Below are 18,908 nucleotides of genomic sequence, written 5' to 3'. Positions count from 1 at the left end.
GCCCCGGCGCCCACCGTCCACTCTCCGTCTCCGGGAATCTGGAGACCCCAAGGGCCTCGCGTGAGTGGATCACACGTGAGCATCCACTCATCTGTTGACCGGCCCGGGGGTGCCTCTGTCATTGGCTGTTGTGAGTGGCGCTGCTGTGAACGTGCGTGTGTAGGTACCTCTTTGGACCCCTGCTTTCTGAATCTGTCCTTGCTGCCATAACGGAAGACCACAGACCGGGGGGCTTGAACAACAGACAGTTCTGGGGGCTGGAGCTCCAAGGTCGGGTGCGGCACAGTTGGGTTCTGGTGGGGCCTCTCTTGCTGGCCTTCTTGCCGTGTCCTCATGTGGTCGGGGGGAGAGAGAGCGTCTCTGGTATCCCCCTCTTACAAGGTTGCAAATCCCCCAACAAGGGCTACACCCTCATGACCTCGTGTCACCCTAACTACCTCCCAAAGACCCCACCTCCAAATTCCATTCCCCTTGGGGGTTAGTTTTCAACACAGGGTGGGGGTGGGTGGGGAGGGCACAGACATTAAGTATGCAACACTCCACCCCCTGAGCCCCTAAACCCATGTCTTTCTGGCATGGAAAGCACGCTGATTTCACCTAACAGCCCCCCAAAGTCTCATCTCACTCCGGCACCATCTCTAAAGTCCCAAGTCCCACTTAAGCATCATCCAGCTCAGGTGTGCGTGAGACCCCAGGTGTGGATCATCCTCAGGCCAAGTACGTCTCCCGCTGGGAACCCGGAAACCGACGAGCTGGGTGCTTCCAAGGCGCGACAGCGAGACCCTCACGGGCCAGACGTCCCCGTTCCAAAAGAGAGGCTGAAACAGAAGGAAGGGGTGTCGGGTCCCCAGCGGTCTGGAGCCCAGCAGCCAGCTCCGCGAGGTCTTTCGGCTCGAGAACAGCCCTGTTTGCTTCGGTGTCCTGGCCTGCGGGCTCGCCAGGGCAGCAGCCTCACCCCTGCTCTGCAGGGCGGTCCCACCCCACAAGGCTCCTGGTGGAACCCAGGCAGTGGCCTGGTAGTCTCCGAATCTCCTTCTGGAAGAATGTTACATGTTTGCTGCCCAGGAGCTACTGTCCCCTCTCATCCAAACCAAGAAGCCCCCAGCCTTCCCCGGTTATAGCCCGGCTCCGCCCTCTCAGTTCAAACCCGTGGTGTCTCTGCTCCCATAATCCTGTGCGCTCTTTGTCCAGTGGTAGTCTGGCTACGCCACGCGCACGGTCTTCTCTTCAGAGCACGCTTTCTCACTGTTTGCAACAGGCATGGGCCGAGGATGTTCCCGCTCCCATAATCCCATGCGCACTTTGTCCAGTGGTAGTCCGGCTACGCCACGCGCATGGTCTTCTCTTCAGAGCATGCTTTCTCACTGTTTGCAACAGGCATGGGCTGAGGATGTTCCCCAGTCTTCGCGTTCTGGCTCCTTCCTGCTTAAGCCCTCCGCCTCCGGTTCGTCTCCCCTGGTATGTCACCACGAGCAGCCCGCTGCTCCTTCACTCTGCATAGACGTCTCCTCCGCCAAGTTCCCAACTCTCGCTCGTGTGTGCTGCCTTCCGCACAACCCTAGGACGCAAGCACCAGTCGGCCGAGCCGTTGGTGACTTTATAATGCATTTCCTCGTGATTCGGTGTGAGAGTCCGTCAGAATGGCCTTGGCCATCCGTGCACCCCAGACCTCTTCCAGCCTCCGCCGCCCCCACTCCCAAAGCTGCTTCCGCACTGGCGGGCATTTGTTACAGTGGCCCCACCCCAGGACCCAGACCTGCACTCACCAGGGAAACAGAGCCAGTGGGATGCACGTGTGCACGCGTGCGCGCGCACACACACACACACACACACACACCCCTGTATGGTGGCTGAGAAGTCCAGGACTGATGCTGTGACAAGCTGGAGGCCCAGGCAGTGATGTGTAGGTCTCAGTCTGAAAGCTGGCGGGCCTGAGGCTCAGCTGGTACTTCCGTCCAGGTCTGAAGGTCGGAAGAGACCTACCCGCCAGCTCAGCCGTCTGGCAGGCGGACTTCCTGCTCAGTCAGACTCTTTGTTCTGCTCGGACCTTCAACTGGTGGGACGAGGCCCACCAGAGCCGGGGAGGGCTGGCGGCTTTACTGAGCCTGCTGAGTCGGACGTTCGTGTCGTCCGGAAATGCCCTCGCAGACACACCCACGGTGGTTTTTGGCCGACTGTCTGGGCACCCCCGTGGCTCAGTCAGGATGACACATACAATTAACCGTCATACCCGCTTTCGGTCCCTTCGGGTCTGACCCCGGAGGTAGAATTGCTACATCACACAGTCATCCTCTTTCACTTCCCGAGGCCCTCCAAGCTGCTTCCCACGGTGGCTGAGCCTTCTTACCTTAACAGCAGCAGGGCGCGCGTGGGCGCAAACAGGCCGGGCTCTCCACATCCTCGCCAGCACTTACTATCTTCTGGATTTTGATAGTAGCCACCCATCTTGGCAGACCCAGGGGCCGCCCCTGAACCGCTCTTTGCCTTCTGGCTTTCGCTGACGTCAGCAGCGGCTCCCGTGGCTGGTCTTCCACTGGCAAGCCGGGGAGGGCCCGGCCTCGGCGGCCGGCCGCTCCTCTCGGGCGGCATCCTTGGAGGGCACCCGTGGAAAGCAGCGCCACTCCTGAGGGCGGGGGCCCGGGATCCCTGGGTGTCTGGCCACCCCCCCCCCCGGCCTCTGCAAAGCTGCCTCCATCAGGACGCTCCAGGGCAGCGGGCCCGACGGGTTGGAGAGATCTACACTGAGGCAGTTTCTTGTGACCAGCTGGTTCGCGTGACTGTGGGGGCTGGCGAGTCTGGGATCCGTAGGGCGGGCGGGAGGCTCGGGCGGGAGTCGCTTCTCCAGGAAATCAGGGTTTGCTAATAAGGCCTCCGGATGATTGGCTGAGTCCCACCCGCGTCATCACCGCAGGGCTGTAGATGTGCATGTGTCTCCAGGCTGGCACCTGCAGGCCTGGCTCCCGTGGGTGTAGACCGTCGCCTGTGGTGCCGGGAGCCCTGCCCACGTGCTTCTGACGCCTGGTCTCCCTCCCCCTCCAGCCCCACCCCGGCGTTTTCGTGTCAGCCCACAGATCCGTGGGGCCCGCGTTGGGAGCGTTTCCCGTAGGTGTTGGTTCTGGTCTTCTGCACGCATGCAAGGGTGGGATTTTTTCCACCAGACTGAAATCTGGTGAAGAGCTTTGGGTACTTTTTTGAGGATTCCCTTCTCCCTGCTTGTGGGGAGCGGCTCGTGTCTAATCAGAAGGACGGGACGCGCGGGCATGCCGGGCAGAGTACAGGACACGGTCCAGGGGCCCTCCAGACGCAGGCTCACTGAGCGCCCCACCCTGCTCCTGTGCAGATGGTCCCTGCTGGGGACCTTCTGGGCAGACGCTTGCTCTCCTGTAGGTTCTCGTGGAGTAAGAGCCTCACCTTGTCGAGTGGCCCGGGGCTTTGCGGGGGGTGAGCGTGATGTGTGGGGGCCGATGGAGCCTGTGGCTGCCGTTTTGAGAGTCATGACTGGGGTGCTGGGGGCTCAGTCAGTGGTGCGTCTGAGTCTTGATCTCGGCTCAGGTCAGGATCTCACGGTTTGGGAGTTGGAGCTCTGCTCTGTGATGGCAGCACGGAGCCTGCTTGGGATTCTCTCTCCCTTTCTCTCTCCCTCTCTCTCTCCCTCCCTCTCACATAAATAAACTGATTAAAAAACTTTCTCTAAAAAGAGTCAGGACTGTTCTCCCCGCTTGTGATAACATGCATGGGCCTGGAGGGCACCAAGCTAAGGGAATTAAGTCACACAGAGACATAAACCTTACAATCTCACCGATACGTGGAATCTAAAAGTCCAAACCCACCGGAAGAGAGGTCAGACGTGTGGTTGCCGAGGCAGGGGGCAGGGGGTGGGCGGGGGGGGGGGTGCAGGAGGCACTGACTTCCAGGTAAAAGATGGGCTGGTGGCCGAGATGTGGCGTTCTGCCCGGGGACTGGCACTCACCCTGCCGTAGGTGTGCTGGCAAGTTGCCAAGAGAGTAGATCCTAGAAGTTCTCATCCCGGGGAGAAGGGTCTCTGTAGCCACATGCGGTGACAGAGGTTAACCAAGTTGCGACCTTCCCACCGTCGCCGGCCGTCAAGGTGTTTCCTCGTGCACCTTAACCTCACACGGTGTTGAGTGTCGGTTACATCTGAATAAAACTGAAAATAAGGGTGTATGTGTCGTCTTTCTGGGGGGCCCTGGTGGGGCCCGTCGTGCGGTGCGGCCGTTGGCGGCGCGGACGGGTGCGAACAGCCAGGGCTCTGCGCTAACGTGATGTCTGCTCTTGGCAGGTGGCGATCATAGCGGGCAACTTTGAGCTGGCGGAGTACATCAAGAACCACAAGGAGACGGACATCGGTGAGTAGGCTCGGGGGGCAGGGCTCCGTCCGGCGAGGAGATAGCCCCCGCCGTCTCCCACCCCCGCGATGGCAGCTCTGCGTCCGCAGTTAGCAAACCGTGACGGGGAGCGCGGCCCTGGCCGCCGCGCCGTCTCCTCGCTCGCGCGTCCTCAGTACGCACGCGGTGGGCGGAGGGCACCGCTGTCCCCCTGGGGCCTCGAGTTCATTTGCGGCTGACCTAGGCTCGTTGTCCTGAATCGCACGCCTCCCCGCGTGAACTCAGAGGCGGCAGTGAGCGAGGCGGAGGGGAGACCGGTGTCGCCCCGGGTCCCCGTCTCTGCGTCCGTTCCTCTGCCCCCGCGGGGGTGCTCACGACTGTTCCCCTCTCTAGTACCCCTTGTGCCGACCAGAAGGACTGTCTCTGGGGCCCCTCCTCTGGCCCATCACCCTGCCGGCGGCTGGGCCCGCTCTTGCATCTTGGAAGAGCCCGCCGGCCTGTTTCCTCCAGCCCCGGGCTTGCACAGGACTTGCAGCGGGGAGCAGTCCCATTGGACCAGCGGTGGTGAGCTTTCACAGATGGTACCGATCCATGGACGGGGTGGGCGGTGGGCTCCGAGGTGCCTGGGAAGGTGGCTGGATGGCGTCTGTGTCTCACCGCCTGTGCCCCTCCCCCCGTGTTTGAGCAAAAGCACGTGTCTGGCTGTCGAGTCTTTACCGTGTGTGATGTGTGGCTGGTACCCACCTTGGGTCTGAGAACCGAACAAGGATGCGGAGCCAGGAGCTTTGCTGGAGTCACCCCGGGCTGTGCGCCGGGCATCGGGGCCTCCCGAAGGCCGAGCCCGATGCCGACGCCAGTCCCTCCCGTGAGCCAGGGCAAGCCGCTGCGTTGCTCTGAGGCCGGCGCCCCCGGGAGCGCGTCGTAAAGATGGATGAGTTCACGTCTGCCGTGCGACTCAGAATGAAGTGAGCCCGCGGGTGCCAGCAGCTCCCTCCCGACGTCGTCCCCGGGACGGAGGGCCGCGCGGTGGGATGGGGTTGTCTCCAGGTCGATGTATCAGATGCTGTTCCGGGAATCGGGGCTCTTTGAAGCAGGACGCAGAGCCGAGGCGGGGCAGGGAGCGTGTGCGGGCCTCACCCCACGACCGCGGTGGGGACGCGCCTCTTGAGTTGAGCTGTCTCTGACCCTAACGGGCCCTCCTTACTGCTCTGAGCACCGACCTTGATGGGCAGGAGGGAGTCGGGAAGTGGCTTCCCCACGCTGGCTCCTGGAGGGGGGCCGAGAGCCCCGTATCTCCACGCTCCCGGCCCGCCCCACCGCCAGTACGAGGACCAGCCCCTAAACGGTCCTACTCACAAAGTGACGCGTCCCTTGAGGTACCGAGTTGATTTTAAGACAGAGAGTGGGGAGCTTCTTGACTGTCTGCTCCGTTTTGAGATTTCGAGATCCCCTATACGGGATGCAGACTCTTGGAACCAACCGAGGGCTTTTCCTACGATGGAAGGATTCCTGTGTGTTGGGTGAATACGTTTGAATCACCGCTCGCCCGTTCTGACCAATGACTTATTTAGACTATGAAGGGCAGCCCTCCTGAGACCTGGGGACACTCTCCGCAGGCTTGTACGGCATCCGTATCTATCAGACCATATCTATCAGGTCTGCGGCATTTACTCCGAACCTGTGTAAGACCACCCAGGCTCCGTGAAGACACAGGGCCAGCTTTTCGGTCACGCGAGGCAGGGGTCCGCGCCTCCTGTCCCCTGCATTGTGGGCTTTTCCACCGTGTGCCCTGCAGGGAAGGGGTGGTCTGCTCCCTGTGGGGTCCCTTCGGCACCTCCAAAGAAGGAAAGGAGACCTCTCCTTTCCCCGGAGTTTCTGACGAGGGGTCCGACTGTGGTCCAGCAAACGGGCCTGTTGGTCCTTTGTGGGCATAGACATCCCTCAACGTGCTGATTCACCGACGCTGTCAGCCTGTTGTAAAACCCCGATTCAGCCCTATGCGCACTGAGCCTCTGCCCTGTGCCTCGCTTGTTCCCGGCGGGGAGCAGGTGCCCTGTGCGGTGGGAGTCTGGGCGGGGCAGCGCCTGCACCGGGCAGGAAGTCCGAACCTGGGAAGGCTTGAAGCTCAGGGCAGCCTCACCCACGGCGTGCAAGCCGCTCGGCCTCCATTCAGGGGCGCCGTGTTTTAGACGGAGTTCCCGGAGGCCCCTGTCCTCACCCACGGCCCCGAATAAGCTCCCACCTAAGGAACTGGTGGTTCCTCCCCGCGTCCTGACTCCTCCTTGACTCCGCGTTGCCCTCTGACACCTCACTTGTCTCCCACAGGAAGTGTTGGAGGTCCCGAAAATGCTCCTGCAGCACGGGGTCACGGGGAGACCTTGCAGGTGAAGGGTGCCCCCTGGTAGCGGCTGTCTGGGACTGGGACAGGGACATGGAGCGGGATGGAGGAGGACACGCGGGGTGCAGGGTCACCTCCACAAGGTGGCCCCACGGGAGTCCGGGCTCTGAAATCCAGAGCCCCAGCCGAGCTGGTGCCTCTTTGGAGAAGTTGTGCGTCCTCAAGAAAGCCGTCTGCTTCTCGCTGCTGGAGGGGGCACCCTTTTCCCTCTGGATTGAAAACCGTGTATTTTGCTGGAACCCCCTTAGGGAGCCCCCAGGGGTGCCCGAACCAGCTGGTACCCAGGTGCCTATCACTTCTTTCCACGACGACTCTTCATCGAGCACCTTCTCCCGCTCAGGCCCTGTGACCGTTTGGGGACCTTCTTCCCCAGAGACCTTCGTCCGCCTGAGGCCTGGCCGGGGAGGAAGTGTGAGCCACAGAGCCTGATGCCCCCTTTGCCACCCTGCCCCGGGTTCCGGAGCACAGGTGAAAGTCCCTTCCCGAGCGGGACAGGCTACTAACCCGTCACCCCATCACCGGAGAACAGCAAGCGACTGTTCAGAAAACTAGACTCTTTTGTGCACGTTTCCTCTTTGATTGGTGCATCCGCCCATTTCCCCCGTGTCCGGGACCCGTGCCACCCTGGCTGCTTCCTCGTCCCCCCTCCCCCTCAGTGAGTCTTCTGAGCTGCTGGCTGTTGTTCCCCAAACAGTTCGGGAACCACTGCCCCCTCCGCCCCACCCCCACCACCATTCCTGTTCCTGACTGATCATGAGTTGCCGACCCAAACCTCCAGGGTTCCCCAGCACCCAGCAGTGCGTGCCAAGTGTGGGGTGTGTCTGGGGAACTCTGCGGATGGAGATGGCCAGAGCCGCCCCCAGGGAGCCCGACTCAGGGGCCTGGTGTGGTATCTGTAGTCACCAGTCTGTGTCCCCCCAGCATTCCAGTGCTGGGCTTCCAAAGGCCAGACCCACCTGTGCCTCCCGGGACCCCCCGCCGGCCTGCCCCACCCCCGCTTGAGTGGGCTTGCTTCGGCCGTGAGGACGGACCATGTACCAGTGTCCTGGGGTTGCCATAAAGAGTTGCCAGTAGCCAGGCAGCGGGAATCAACGGAGATTTATTCTGCCTCCGTTCTGGAGACCGGACGTGTCGAGTCGAGGTGCTGGTGTGGTCGGTCCGTCCTTGCCTCCCTCTGGTTCTGATGGGACCCGGCGTCCCTTGGCATCCCTCGGGTGATAGGCGTGGCCCCTGTCTTTGTCGCTGCTGCACATGGCCCACTCACTGCACCTGTGTCCCCGGTCCCCTCCCCTTTCTCTGATAAGGGCGCAAGTCTTTGTATTCAAAGCCACCCAAAACCCAGGATGCTCTCGTCTTGAGATTCTTAAGTTGATCCAGGGATTAGGACTCACACGTCTTTTGGGGGCTACGTCAGCCACCATCGAGGGCACTCACGTTGTCACACGACTGTCCTTCTGAGGCTGTTACCTCTGCGAAGGTACGCGTCCCTGGCGGGGATGTGTTTGCTAGAGTATTGTGATGTTTTGCCCTCCCTCCGAGTCTGGGGGTGCAGAGCTTATGGGGGGACGGGGAGAGCAGGCATGGGGCAGTGGGCAGCATCGGGGACACAGTTCTCTACCCTTTCACCACGCAGTTCTGGGGCCATGCTGCAGTGAGGGTCTCTAGTGTGCTGTTTGTGAGCCTCCGTGGCTCTCCGATTCCACCCTCTGTGGCCTGGCTCCCGACCCCCATCCTCGTGACCTGTGAGGGTGCTGTCACTATCTGTCGAGGTCAAGGCCACTCCGCTGTCTGCCCCTGGACCCTCGGGTGCCGGGTGTCCAGCGTGATTGCTGGGGGGCTTCAGCTTGTCCCACGTGCCCTGGCTCTCCTCCTGTTAGCCTCACGAGTCCTGGCGGGGGTGCCGGGGAGGACAGGATGGGGCCGTGTTTCTACTGTACGATCTGCATTCAATCTTGACTTAGAAGCTACCCCACGGCATAGGAGAAACGTGGAAGATGGGGACGCGTGTCCTGAACTTGAGGCTGCGGGCCCTTGCCTCTGTCAGGACGGCCCATGATGCTCACTAGCAGACTTTAGCTGATCATTTAGTGGGGCTGGGGCACCGTTTTGGAGAACCAGGCTCACGTGTCGGGACTCTGGACCGAGGGAGTGAGGGTAAGGCTTCATCTGCATCCTGTTGGGTTGCATTTCCCAATAGGAGTGTGGTGGACGGATCCCCCAATCCCAAGCTGCGGGTGGGGACGTGGGGTCAGCGTCGATACTCAGAGGGAGTAAATTAAAAGGCGAAACGTTCTCCTGACTTGGGTAGTCGGCGACGCCTTTCTCTGAAAGACCCTTCAGATCATCAGCTAGCCTCTGCCTGGGAGCGGCGGGCCCTTTGCTTTCTGGACGGGGAAGCTCACGACCAAGAAATCGGGGCGCTAGGGATGCTCCGCCGTGGCTCTGGGGGAAGACAGGAAGCATGCTGAAAAGCGGTGAGGTGATTAACGGGCACTCCGAGGTCTGTAGAATCCGGAAATGGATCCAGAAGGCCGTGTGGATGCATCTCTGTCCCTTTAAAACGGAGATTACATCTTGTCGTGAAATGTTCTGCTCTCCATCCGGCCAGCATGCATGTTGCCAGCGCCTGATGCTGTGGTTCCTTCTGTTTTGTTTTGCTTTGTTTTTTTTTAACTCCCTTCCCCTTTAAACAATTAGACGTGACCTCCGTTTGGTTATTTCATTTGCCGCCTCCGAGAAAGTGAGGGTGTCGAAGCCGCTGCAAACACTAAAGTTAATCCCCATTTGCTGACATCCAGTGTTGAGCTGTCGTGGAGCCCACGAGCCCCCCGGGTCTCACGGGCTGTGCCGTGGGGCGTTTACGGCGGCTTCTGTAGGACGGAGGTCCCTGTGGCGAGGCTGCCGGGGAGCCGAGAGCTCGTGTCCGAAACAGTCATGCAAATATTAAGCGTGTTGCAAGCTGATGAGCTTTGGACCGGAATACCCTGTTTTTTCCAGTCTTTGTTATTTTTGTTCTTTGCCCGGCTTTGTGGGGAGATGAACTGTCAAATGGACTGAATGGCATGGGCTGTTCCTCTTCAGCTGAACAAGGTTTGTTTTCATCCATCTTGTCCGTCTGCAGTTCCAGACAGAGAAGCAAGGAGGTTTTGTTTTTCAGGATGAAGCACATTGAGCTGATGTGTGAGTTTGGGTGTCTGGGTAGCCGATTAAGAGCTACGTGGTTACTGTGTTGCTAGGTTTCGAGACCGAGTGCCTGTGTAATTACGCTTCCGATATGTATAGATGATGGATAGGGGGTGGTGTTTCCAAACAGATTTCTGAATGCAATATTGTGTGTGTGTGTGTGTGTGTGTGTGTGTGTGTGTGTGTGCGCGCGTGTAGGTGTGAGAATGTAAAACCCATGCTGATAACCGAGCGGTGATTTTCTTTTTCTTTTTTTTAAAAATACCTGTTCCATAGGTCCCACCTGCTGTGAAATAAACCAGATCTTATCTGAAAGAAGCATTCTGTTTTCCTGGCATTTTGGCTGTAAAATGTGCCACTTTACTTTGAGACATAGGGGGGGCCCTTGGTGCTTGCCAGCAGGTCCTGGGGAAAACCCCAAGCTCTAACCTATTTCATTTCATCGGGTCGGATCGATGGGGGTCAGCACGGCCGGGTCTCCTCTCTACGAGCTGTAGGAAGGAGCCTCCTCAAGGAAAGCCAGGCTGTTGTTGTACCTGGAGTTGGGTGGCAATCACACAGCTGTTGTCTGGGTTCCCAGAGCCAGCTGCGGAGGAAGGGAGACATGATAAAGCCCTGGCAAGACTCTGCCGCCCAAGCGGATGTGAGCAGCACGTGGCCGGCACCTGTCACGTGGCCTGTGTTCCTGGGTCCGTGGCCTCTGCGGGGTGCGCGAGCCGGACTCCCTCCCTGCTCCCTCTTTTCCCGTCTGCCGGTCGCGAGCCCGCTGCCGGGGTGCCCCCCCCGCCCCCCCCCCCCCCCCAGCCCCGCTTCTCTCCGCCTGTCAGTTGAGAAGTTTTATCCCCAGCAGCGAGCGGACGTGCCGGGACGCGAGCTAAGGCGGCACCCAGTCTGGGACAGTTCCAGGTTGCACGTGTGCCGTGTCGGGATGGGGTTTCTCGTGTGGCTGACTTCTGGCACGTGGGCTGGCGAGTGTGGACGTGGGAGCCTTCCCTGAGGTCTTTGGTTCGTCCCAAGTGCTGTGTTGTCCGAACTCCCAGCGACACCTGTCTTTGTCCTGGAAAGGTGCAGCCGTGGCACAAAGCCTTGGCTTCCCGTGGCCTGTGTGTGTCCACGTGTCTTGCCTTCCCCGCCCGTGGTCTGTCCTGAGGCTCCCCAGCACCCACGTCCCAGCAGCTTCTTGGCCCGTCAGGCATGCCCGGGGTTTTTGGAACGGTGCCAGAGGGAGGCCGGGCGGCTGGCGATCGGTCTTGCCGTGGCCACTGCCCACAGGGGCCTTGGCTTGGTGGCTGCACGTGGCCGCTGCGGGACGTGTCCGCTAGACGTGCCCAGCAAATCCTCTCACCTCCCACGTGTCTCCTTCCAGCCCTCCAGGTTGAACTCTTCCCCGAACCGGAGCCTCTCGTGGCTCTTCGCCTGCCGTTCTGGGGCGTTCGGGCCCCCAGGGAGGAGCCGTAGCCCCCACCCGCCCCCAGCAGAAGGGCCCCAGACACCCACCGTCTCCCCCAGACGCTCAACCACACGTGCTCTGGAAACCCCCATCGGTGTCAGCACACCCTCGGCCCCTGACTCCCCACCACATGGGGTCCCTCTTGTCACCAGTATCACGTGGCATCACCTTCATCATCGTCACGTGAAATCCACAGGGAACGTGGATGTGCCACGCACACGTCGTTGGTGGAGGTCCACCTAACGCCCCCGCCGGCCCGTAGGGGACCGGGAGGCAGAGCGGAATCGGCGGTGGCTTGGCGGTCAGTGCTTCCGTGAGCGTGTCCCGCCTGCGGGGCCCGCCTGTGCTCGTGCCGTCAGATCCGCCTTGGCCGTCGCTGGCCGGGCTTCCCGAGGCGGGGGAGCCCCTGGGTGACGACGTGCTGGACGAGACGCAACGTGCGCTTTCTTTCGTGCGGGCGGTGGTCGTGTTCCCACCCAACGCAGTGACTGTGTGCACCGTGCACGAAAGCGTGTGTGTGCGCGAGTCCCCGCGGGAGCTAATGCGCTCGGGCACACGGCTTTGCGTCCGCGTGAAGGTCTGGCGGGCCAGACGGAGCCCCCGGCGGGTCCCCGTGAGGACCGCCCTCCTGTAGGACCTGGGGTGGGCCTGGGGCGTGGGTGGAAGGCCCCTCTCCTGACCCCGAGCGCCCGCTGCTGGGCTCCCCGTCCCTCGCTCCCCAGTACCCACTAGGCACTAAACCGGGGCTCCGGGCCCCAGGGCTGCTCCTGATTGCTGTCCCCTGACCCCGCCTGCTGGTGCTCCCGGCAGGACCCTCTGCTCTGGAGGAGGACCGCCACGGTCTGGGTGTGCCCCAGGTGGGCGGGGCCCCCTTCTCAGGATGCGCTGCCTGGCAGGTGTGCCCCTTCTGCTCCGGGCTGGGGTCCCAGTGCCCGCTGGCCTGCGCCTGCCCGCTCCTCCCTCCTGGGCCCCCGTCCTCCTTCGCACCTCGCCCAGTCCGGTCTCAGAGGGAGGTGAGGGATGCCCCGGGCTCCCTGGCTCTGCCTCTGCCTCCCGCCTCCTGCGGGCCTGCTTGGTCTCCCCCCTGCCTTTCCCAGCCCCCACGGCCTCTCGGTCTGCGTTCTGGGTTTTCGCCACCCCGTGACAGTCTTCTTCTGCCGAGTCCGAGCTCCTGATGGAGGCCCTGGGCCAGGCTCCCAGGGTCGGCGGGGACAGGACGGCGTGATCTGGCTGAAGAGCCGGACTCGCGGTCATCAGTCCCCTGCCGAGGGGGAAGGTCTCCGCCTGTGCGAGGGAGCAGGTGGGGCTGAAGTCCACATTTGGGGGCGCCAATCCCAGTGGACTGTGGAGTCTGGACGGCTTCCCGGAGGAGGAGGAGGCGGCAGGCTGTCTTGATCCAAATAGCAAAACAAAAAGAGATCGTGCAGTTTCCGGGCCCACTCGTGCCCAGATTGCACTCGGTGCCTTTTATTGGCTCACGGTGACAGCCCTGCGGGAAGGTGGCCCCGTGACTGTCCCCAGGTTACAGATGAGGAGACGAAGGTGTCCGGAGACGTGTCACACGTCAGGTCAGAGGGCAGGGTAACAGGGAGCTGGGGTTTGGACCGAGGCCCCTGGCTCCAGAGCCACCCTTTCTGTCCTTGTGTGTCTCCTGGCCACCTGTACTTCCCGGTCCCTCCTGAGGCCTCAGACAGGCCTGTCCTCACCACTGTTCTTGTCCCTGCTGGAGCGGGGTTCTGTCCGCCCTGTGCAGTTCTGCCTCGTGGGGGTCGGGCCGGCAGCTCCCCTCCCGTGCTCCCCAACGCCGGGCCATGGGGGCGCTCAGTCCAGAGACCCTCCCATGGATGAGCCACTGCCACCTTTCACCGAATCCTGGGGACACCTGTCCTCTGCTCTGCCCCAGTGCCCGTGGCTGACTTCCTGAGCAGGTTCTGGGTCCTGCCCACGTGCCATTTTTTCCGCCTCCTTTTCCCCTTCCCTCTCCCCCTCCTCCTCCCCCTTCCCCCTCCCCTCCCCCTCCCCTCCTCCTCTACCTCCTCCTCCCCCCCACTTCCCCCTCCTCCCCGCTCCCCCCTCTTCCCCCTTCCCCCCTCCCCTCCTCCTCTCCCTCCCCTCCTCCTCTTCCCTCCTCCTCCCCCCCACTTCCCCCTCCTCCCTGCTCCCCCCTCCTCCCCCTTCCCCTCACTTCTCCCTCCTCCCCCCTTCCCCCTCCCCCTCCCTTCTCCCTCCTCCATGCTGCTGACCTGTCCCTGAAGTCCAGTCCTCAGTATGTCCCTTTGCAGGTGAAGGGTTTGGTTTGAAGTTTCAGACTTCTGCTTAGCAGTGACGGTTGATGTGCATTTTTACAAAGGGCCCAGTGTAGCCGAAGGAGCTCTGGAGAGTTCCAGAACGCTGCTCGCCCTTTACCCCCCTGCTCTGGAGAGTTCCTGAACACTGCTCAACCTTTACCCACCTGCTCCAGAGAGTTCCAGAATGCTGCTTGCCCTTTACCCCCCTGTTCCACAGAGTTCTGGAACACTGCTCCCCTTTACCCCCCTCCCCCTGATCGCACTTTACCCCCCCCCATTCCAGAGAGTTCCGGAACGCTGCTCGCCCTTTACCCCCTGCTCTGGAGAGTTCCTGAACACTGCTCAACCTTTACCCCCCCTTCCCCTTGCTCTTTACCCCCCTGTTCCAGAGAGTTCCGGAACGCTGCTCAGCCTTTACCCCCTGCTCTGGAGAGTTCCTGAACACTGCTCAACCTTTACCCCCCCTTCCACTTGCCCTTTACCCCCCTGTTCCAGAGAGTTCTGGAACGCTGCTCACCCTTTACCCCCTGCTCTGGAGAGTTCCGGAACACTGCTCAACCTTTACCCCCCCTTCCACTTGCCCTTTACTCCCCTGTTTCAAAGAGTTCTGGAACACTGCTCCCCTTTACCCCCCTCCCCCTGATCGCACTTTACCCCCCCCCCATTCCAGAGAGTTCCGGAACGCTGTTCGCCCTTTACCCACCTCCCCCACTCACCCTTAACCCCCCTGTTCTAGAGAGTTCCGGAACGCTGCTCGCCCTTTACCCCCCCTGTTCCAGACAGTTCTGGAACACTGCTCGCCCTTTACCCCCCTGTTCCAGACAGTTCCAGAATGCTGCCCACCCTTTACCGCCCTGCTCTGGAGTGTTCTGGAATGCTGCTAGCCCTTTACCGCCCCCCCCCCCCTGCTCTGGAGAGAAAGCCTGGTAGGGCCTCCCGAAGGGAGGACAGGCAGCTCCTAGGGGATCAGTTACTGCTCTAAGATGAGCCCCCACTCAGTCTTCACAACGAAGCTCTAGAATTTGAAGGTGTTTTCAGAAGTAATTGTCTTGTAGGGGTTCCAGTTGGTGGCCCCAGAGAACCCTGGACTCAGTGCGAGAGAGTCCAGCAGGGTGTCCCGGACCCTCCAGACCCCCGGGCGGCCCCCGTGGACCCTGCACCTGGCCTGAGTGCAGGCGGTGCTGGGAAGCGTGCTGCTCAGCGGGTGCTTGTTGTCGGGCCCCCACGCCGGGTGGGTGGGACGTCTGGGGTACGAGGGCAGGGTTGTTACGAGGCCCCTCTTCCCACCCCGTGGGGGCAAAGAGCCCAACCCACACCACAACGGCCCCTGCTCGACCAGGCACGTACCCCCAGGCCACACAGACCCTGTCCACTCCAGGGTGGCAGGTGTGGGGCCCTCGGAAACTACTGGTTCTCGAGGGGGCCCCGCTTACCTGTCCAGCCTTGCCTTTTTCCAGCCCTTTCCATGCAGTTCTTCTGGTGGATTCCCTTCCCCTTCCCCTCCCCCCAAGATGGCTGTGGCATTCCGCTGGCCCTGACACGTATTTGCTGGATGTTCCTTTTTTGCGATCAGAGTCATGGCTCATTTCACAGAAATTGGGGTGCACCGCGTATCCCCTGGTATGGACCGGGAGCTCTGGAGACCAGGCTCTGGGTCCTCCCTCTCCCCAGCACCCAGAGAACTCCACTCTTGGCCCTTACGTTTTGCTGGAGGGTGGTATAGCCAATACCTACCCAATGCACGGCGGGGCAGAAAACATGGCGGGGTAAACTCGGTGGGTGCATGTGGACACCCGCAGGTGCCAGGAGGGCGAGTGCTGGGATCCATTCACCTATGACCTTCTGTGGTGGTGTCTCTGACCCAGCAAGCCTGGAGCCACCGTGGGACCCCAGACAGGCCTGCCTAGGCCAGTGTCCTGATGGCAGGAGGGAGGGTCCCTCCCGCAGCGTGCCGCTGAGGACCCATCAGCTCGCAGGGAGCCTGGCCTTTCGGGAAAGGCACTCACTCCGGAATTTCCGGTCTTTGACACGTGGAGCCACAGTAGCAAGCAGTGTCCGGAAATAGTCACGGAAATCTTCATTTTCATCAACATTCAAAGGCAGCTGGGAAGTAGAACCTCAAAGAGAGCATTTGTTCACGTGCCACAGGGACCCGAGTTCCAGTCTCCCGTGTGATCTCAGGCCAGCCTCGCGTCTCTCCGGGTCGCAACAGCCACCACAGACGTGAGCCTCTGCTGCGTGGCAGCGATGAGGAATTTCTTTAGGGCTGAGCCCAGCTTCAAGCAGAAATAAGCCCTCAGTTCCCTCCTGGAGCTCCTTGTGGGGCTTGAGGATCTGAGCCTCATAACCGGAGCTGAGGACTTTGCGGGGTGGAATTCAGTTGAATGCAGAAAAGGGTTTCTATTCTGGTTTCCAATAAGCATAAGTGGAAAGACTTTCAGAGGGTTTTAGTCAGGGAGAGAAGGATTCGTACACGTGTGCGCACAAGTGCTGCTGGTTTTAGCCACCACAGAAGGGACACCTCAAAGAGCTAATGAAGCAGGTGACAGAAATGAGGCGGAAGAGAAAACCGTCTCTTCTTGGCTCGCGGGGCGATGACTTTCAAATCCCCAGCGGGGCCCAGGCACAAAACCTGGACACCCAGGTACACTCTTGTCCCTGAGGCCATTGGCCGCATGGGCGGCCCTGACCCGTGAGGCCACCAGGAAGGGGGCATCTCTGGGAATATGACAGTAAGGAGCCCCAGAGCCTTGGGAAGCCTGTCAGGGCTCCGAGGGCCAGCTGGAAAGGCGAAGAAGGGACCCAGACCCGCCCCTTAAACAGCCGTGTCCTCATTCAGTTCTGGGCCACGTGGCCATCCTGCAGCCAGCGGGAGGGGACAGAAGGGCAGGTGACAAATGGTGGCGAGCAGAGGAGACGGCTACTGTAGAAACTTGGTTCAGAAATCTCGGCAGCTCATCCAAGGTCACGTTCCGCTCGCGGGTGTGAGGTCGGGGTTCAGACCCAGGTGCTGCCTCGAGTCCGTCATGTCCTGTGCACTCTTCCACAGCCACCCAGCTAATGGAGGGCAAACCTGATGGGGATGGGCTCCACAAGGGGAAAGAGTTTCAGGCCGCCATGTTTCGATCTTTTTGTTATGAATTATCAGTGTTCGTTTGGGCGCCCACTGTAGCGATTAAAACATTGCTGAGGAAGAGAGAAGACAGTATTGTGTGGCCAGGGGCAGGCAAGCAATATTTGCTCATTTCTCACCGGTACCGGGCCGTTCCAGCTGTTCACATCTCACCGGCTTCTGTGCCGCTCACCTGGCTTCTAGACGGAGGACCTACCTTCCTGGGTGTGAAGGGGTATGGCTCCTTCTGGGATTCTCCAAGGCCCGGGTGGTGAGGGCCTCTGTCCTGTCTAGATGCACCAGGCTAAGAGGGAGTGAGGGAGGACGGGATGTCCTCCCTCTGGACGCTGGCTTAGCTGGATTGTCTCAGAATGTCACCGCTCAGACCTGGGGAGGCCCGTGTCCGGAAGGGAGGTCATGGGCATAAGCTGCCTAACAGAGCCTGGGGCAGAACGGGCATCCTGCGAACAGTGGGTGAGGCATAGACGTGTATATACGCCTCCTTCCGGCAAAAGCTTCGTGTTGAAGCCACGCCTGCCCGTCCCCCCTCCTCAGACCACACCAGCCCTCTGGTCGCTGACCACCCCGCGTCGTCGAGGATGGTCTGCCGGCGTGCTGGCTCAAGCCACTGCTGCCGGGAACAAATCCGATTCTGTCTTCTCATTAGCATCACCACTGAGTATCCCATTCCTGCCAGATACTGATGAACCACAGCAAAGTTTTCCATGAGCCGACAAAGGCTGGGGCGGGGGGGGAATGGAAACCGTCTCTGCCCTGGTTTTTCTCCTTTATGGAAAGAGAGGAGGGCGGTTTAGGTGGCTTTTGTAGGCACTGCCTTCCGTTGGCTTCTTTGCAGTGACTCTCGAGAAGAGAAGTGGCCCGGGCAGTTCTCCCAGACCGCTCTCGTGGAATCGTCCCGGACGCTGACATCGCCTTCCACCAGCCCGGAGACTTTGGCTGAAGGGCCGGGGACCCTGTCCGCGTGTGGCCCAAAGCCTGTGTTTCCATTTTTGTATTTTGCTCATGAAAAGTGCCTCCAGCCCTTGTGTCCCCTTGTCTCTGAGCAGATATTGTCCCTGGGAGCTTTGTGTCAGCTGTTGGAACACGTTCCTCCTGGTGGCTCACCAGTTTTTGTCAGAGAATGTGAACGTTTTCAAGGCAGATTTTATCAAATTCATTTAAAAGTAAAGCTCGTGGCTTCGTGTCTCAGAATAGTGGCTGAGTTGTGGGATGCCACTGTTGTCATGGCAATGGTGCTTTGTTTGGGGAGCCGCAGGCATTATCCTGTAAAGTGCATCGGTCCAAACGGCACGTTTCCCCTTACTTGGGGGCTCCCCACTTAGAAAGGCGGGGGCACTGCGTGGACTCGGGGGTGGTCTCCATCTCCCCTCTCTGTAGGCACCTGTGACCACCTTCAGCCTTTCTAATGTTTCGGGCTGAATGGGGTGTACAGAATTAAGGCGTATGTAGAAGGGATAAACTGTAGAAATGTGCCCGTCCTGCCCCAGAGAACAGGGTTCTTCAGGGTGTCGTGGGCTCCCTTCTTTCTGGTAAACCAAGAGATCCCAAGCTCTTTGCCAGGCTCAAGCGTGACCACTGGATTTCAGCACCATGGAGAGGAGCCCATCACTCTCAGGGCAGTAAGAGATGACAATTGCTACCAATCAAGTTTTAATTGGCCAAACGGGGGACGGAAGGGGTCATCTGTAGATCCCGGGGCTTGGAGGAGACACACCAAAAAGTTGGTGTGAATGTAGCCCGGGGATAGGACGCCATTCCACATGGCTCATGGCCGCGTGCACGGTGGCAGTAGTCCGTGGAGCACAGCTGTGTGGACAGGTGTCTCTCCTCTCTGTGTAGCTCACCTGTGACCCGCATGCCCTTTTGGGAACGCCCCACATGGGCTCCCTACCTTACAGCCTCTCCCGTTTGTCTTTCCTCTTCCTGCTGGGCACCCTGTCCCCGCTGCAGACCATCACCGCTCCCGTGCTCCCCTGCCTTCCCCACACATGCTGAGCGCAGCAGCCAACTGGCTGCAGGATCCATACCCTTTACTCTAAAAAGAACCTCAAACGTGAGAGATTTCTTTTTTTTAATTTTTTTAATGTTTATTTAGTTTTTTTGAGAGACA

General features: G+C 60.4%; 1 protein-coding gene across 1 annotated transcript in view; it reads left to right on the top strand.

The window, feature by feature from the left end:
• SHANK2 (SH3 and multiple ankyrin repeat domains 2) overlaps positions 1-18,908 on the top strand; it is a 476,763-nt gene that overhangs the window by 134,156 nt on the left and 323,699 nt on the right. The window contains 1 exon segment of the mRNA XM_043581937.1: positions 4,301-4,367. Within this exon segment, the coding sequence (XP_043437872.1) occupies positions 4,301-4,367 (67 nt within the window).

The sequence above is a fragment of the Prionailurus bengalensis genome, chromosome D1, assembly GCF_016509475.1.
Source record: "Prionailurus bengalensis isolate Pbe53 chromosome D1, Fcat_Pben_1.1_paternal_pri, whole genome shotgun sequence".
NCBI classification, from domain to species: Eukaryota; Metazoa; Chordata; class Mammalia; order Carnivora; family Felidae; genus Prionailurus; species Prionailurus bengalensis.
This window is presented reverse-complemented; position numbering and strand designations above follow the sequence as displayed.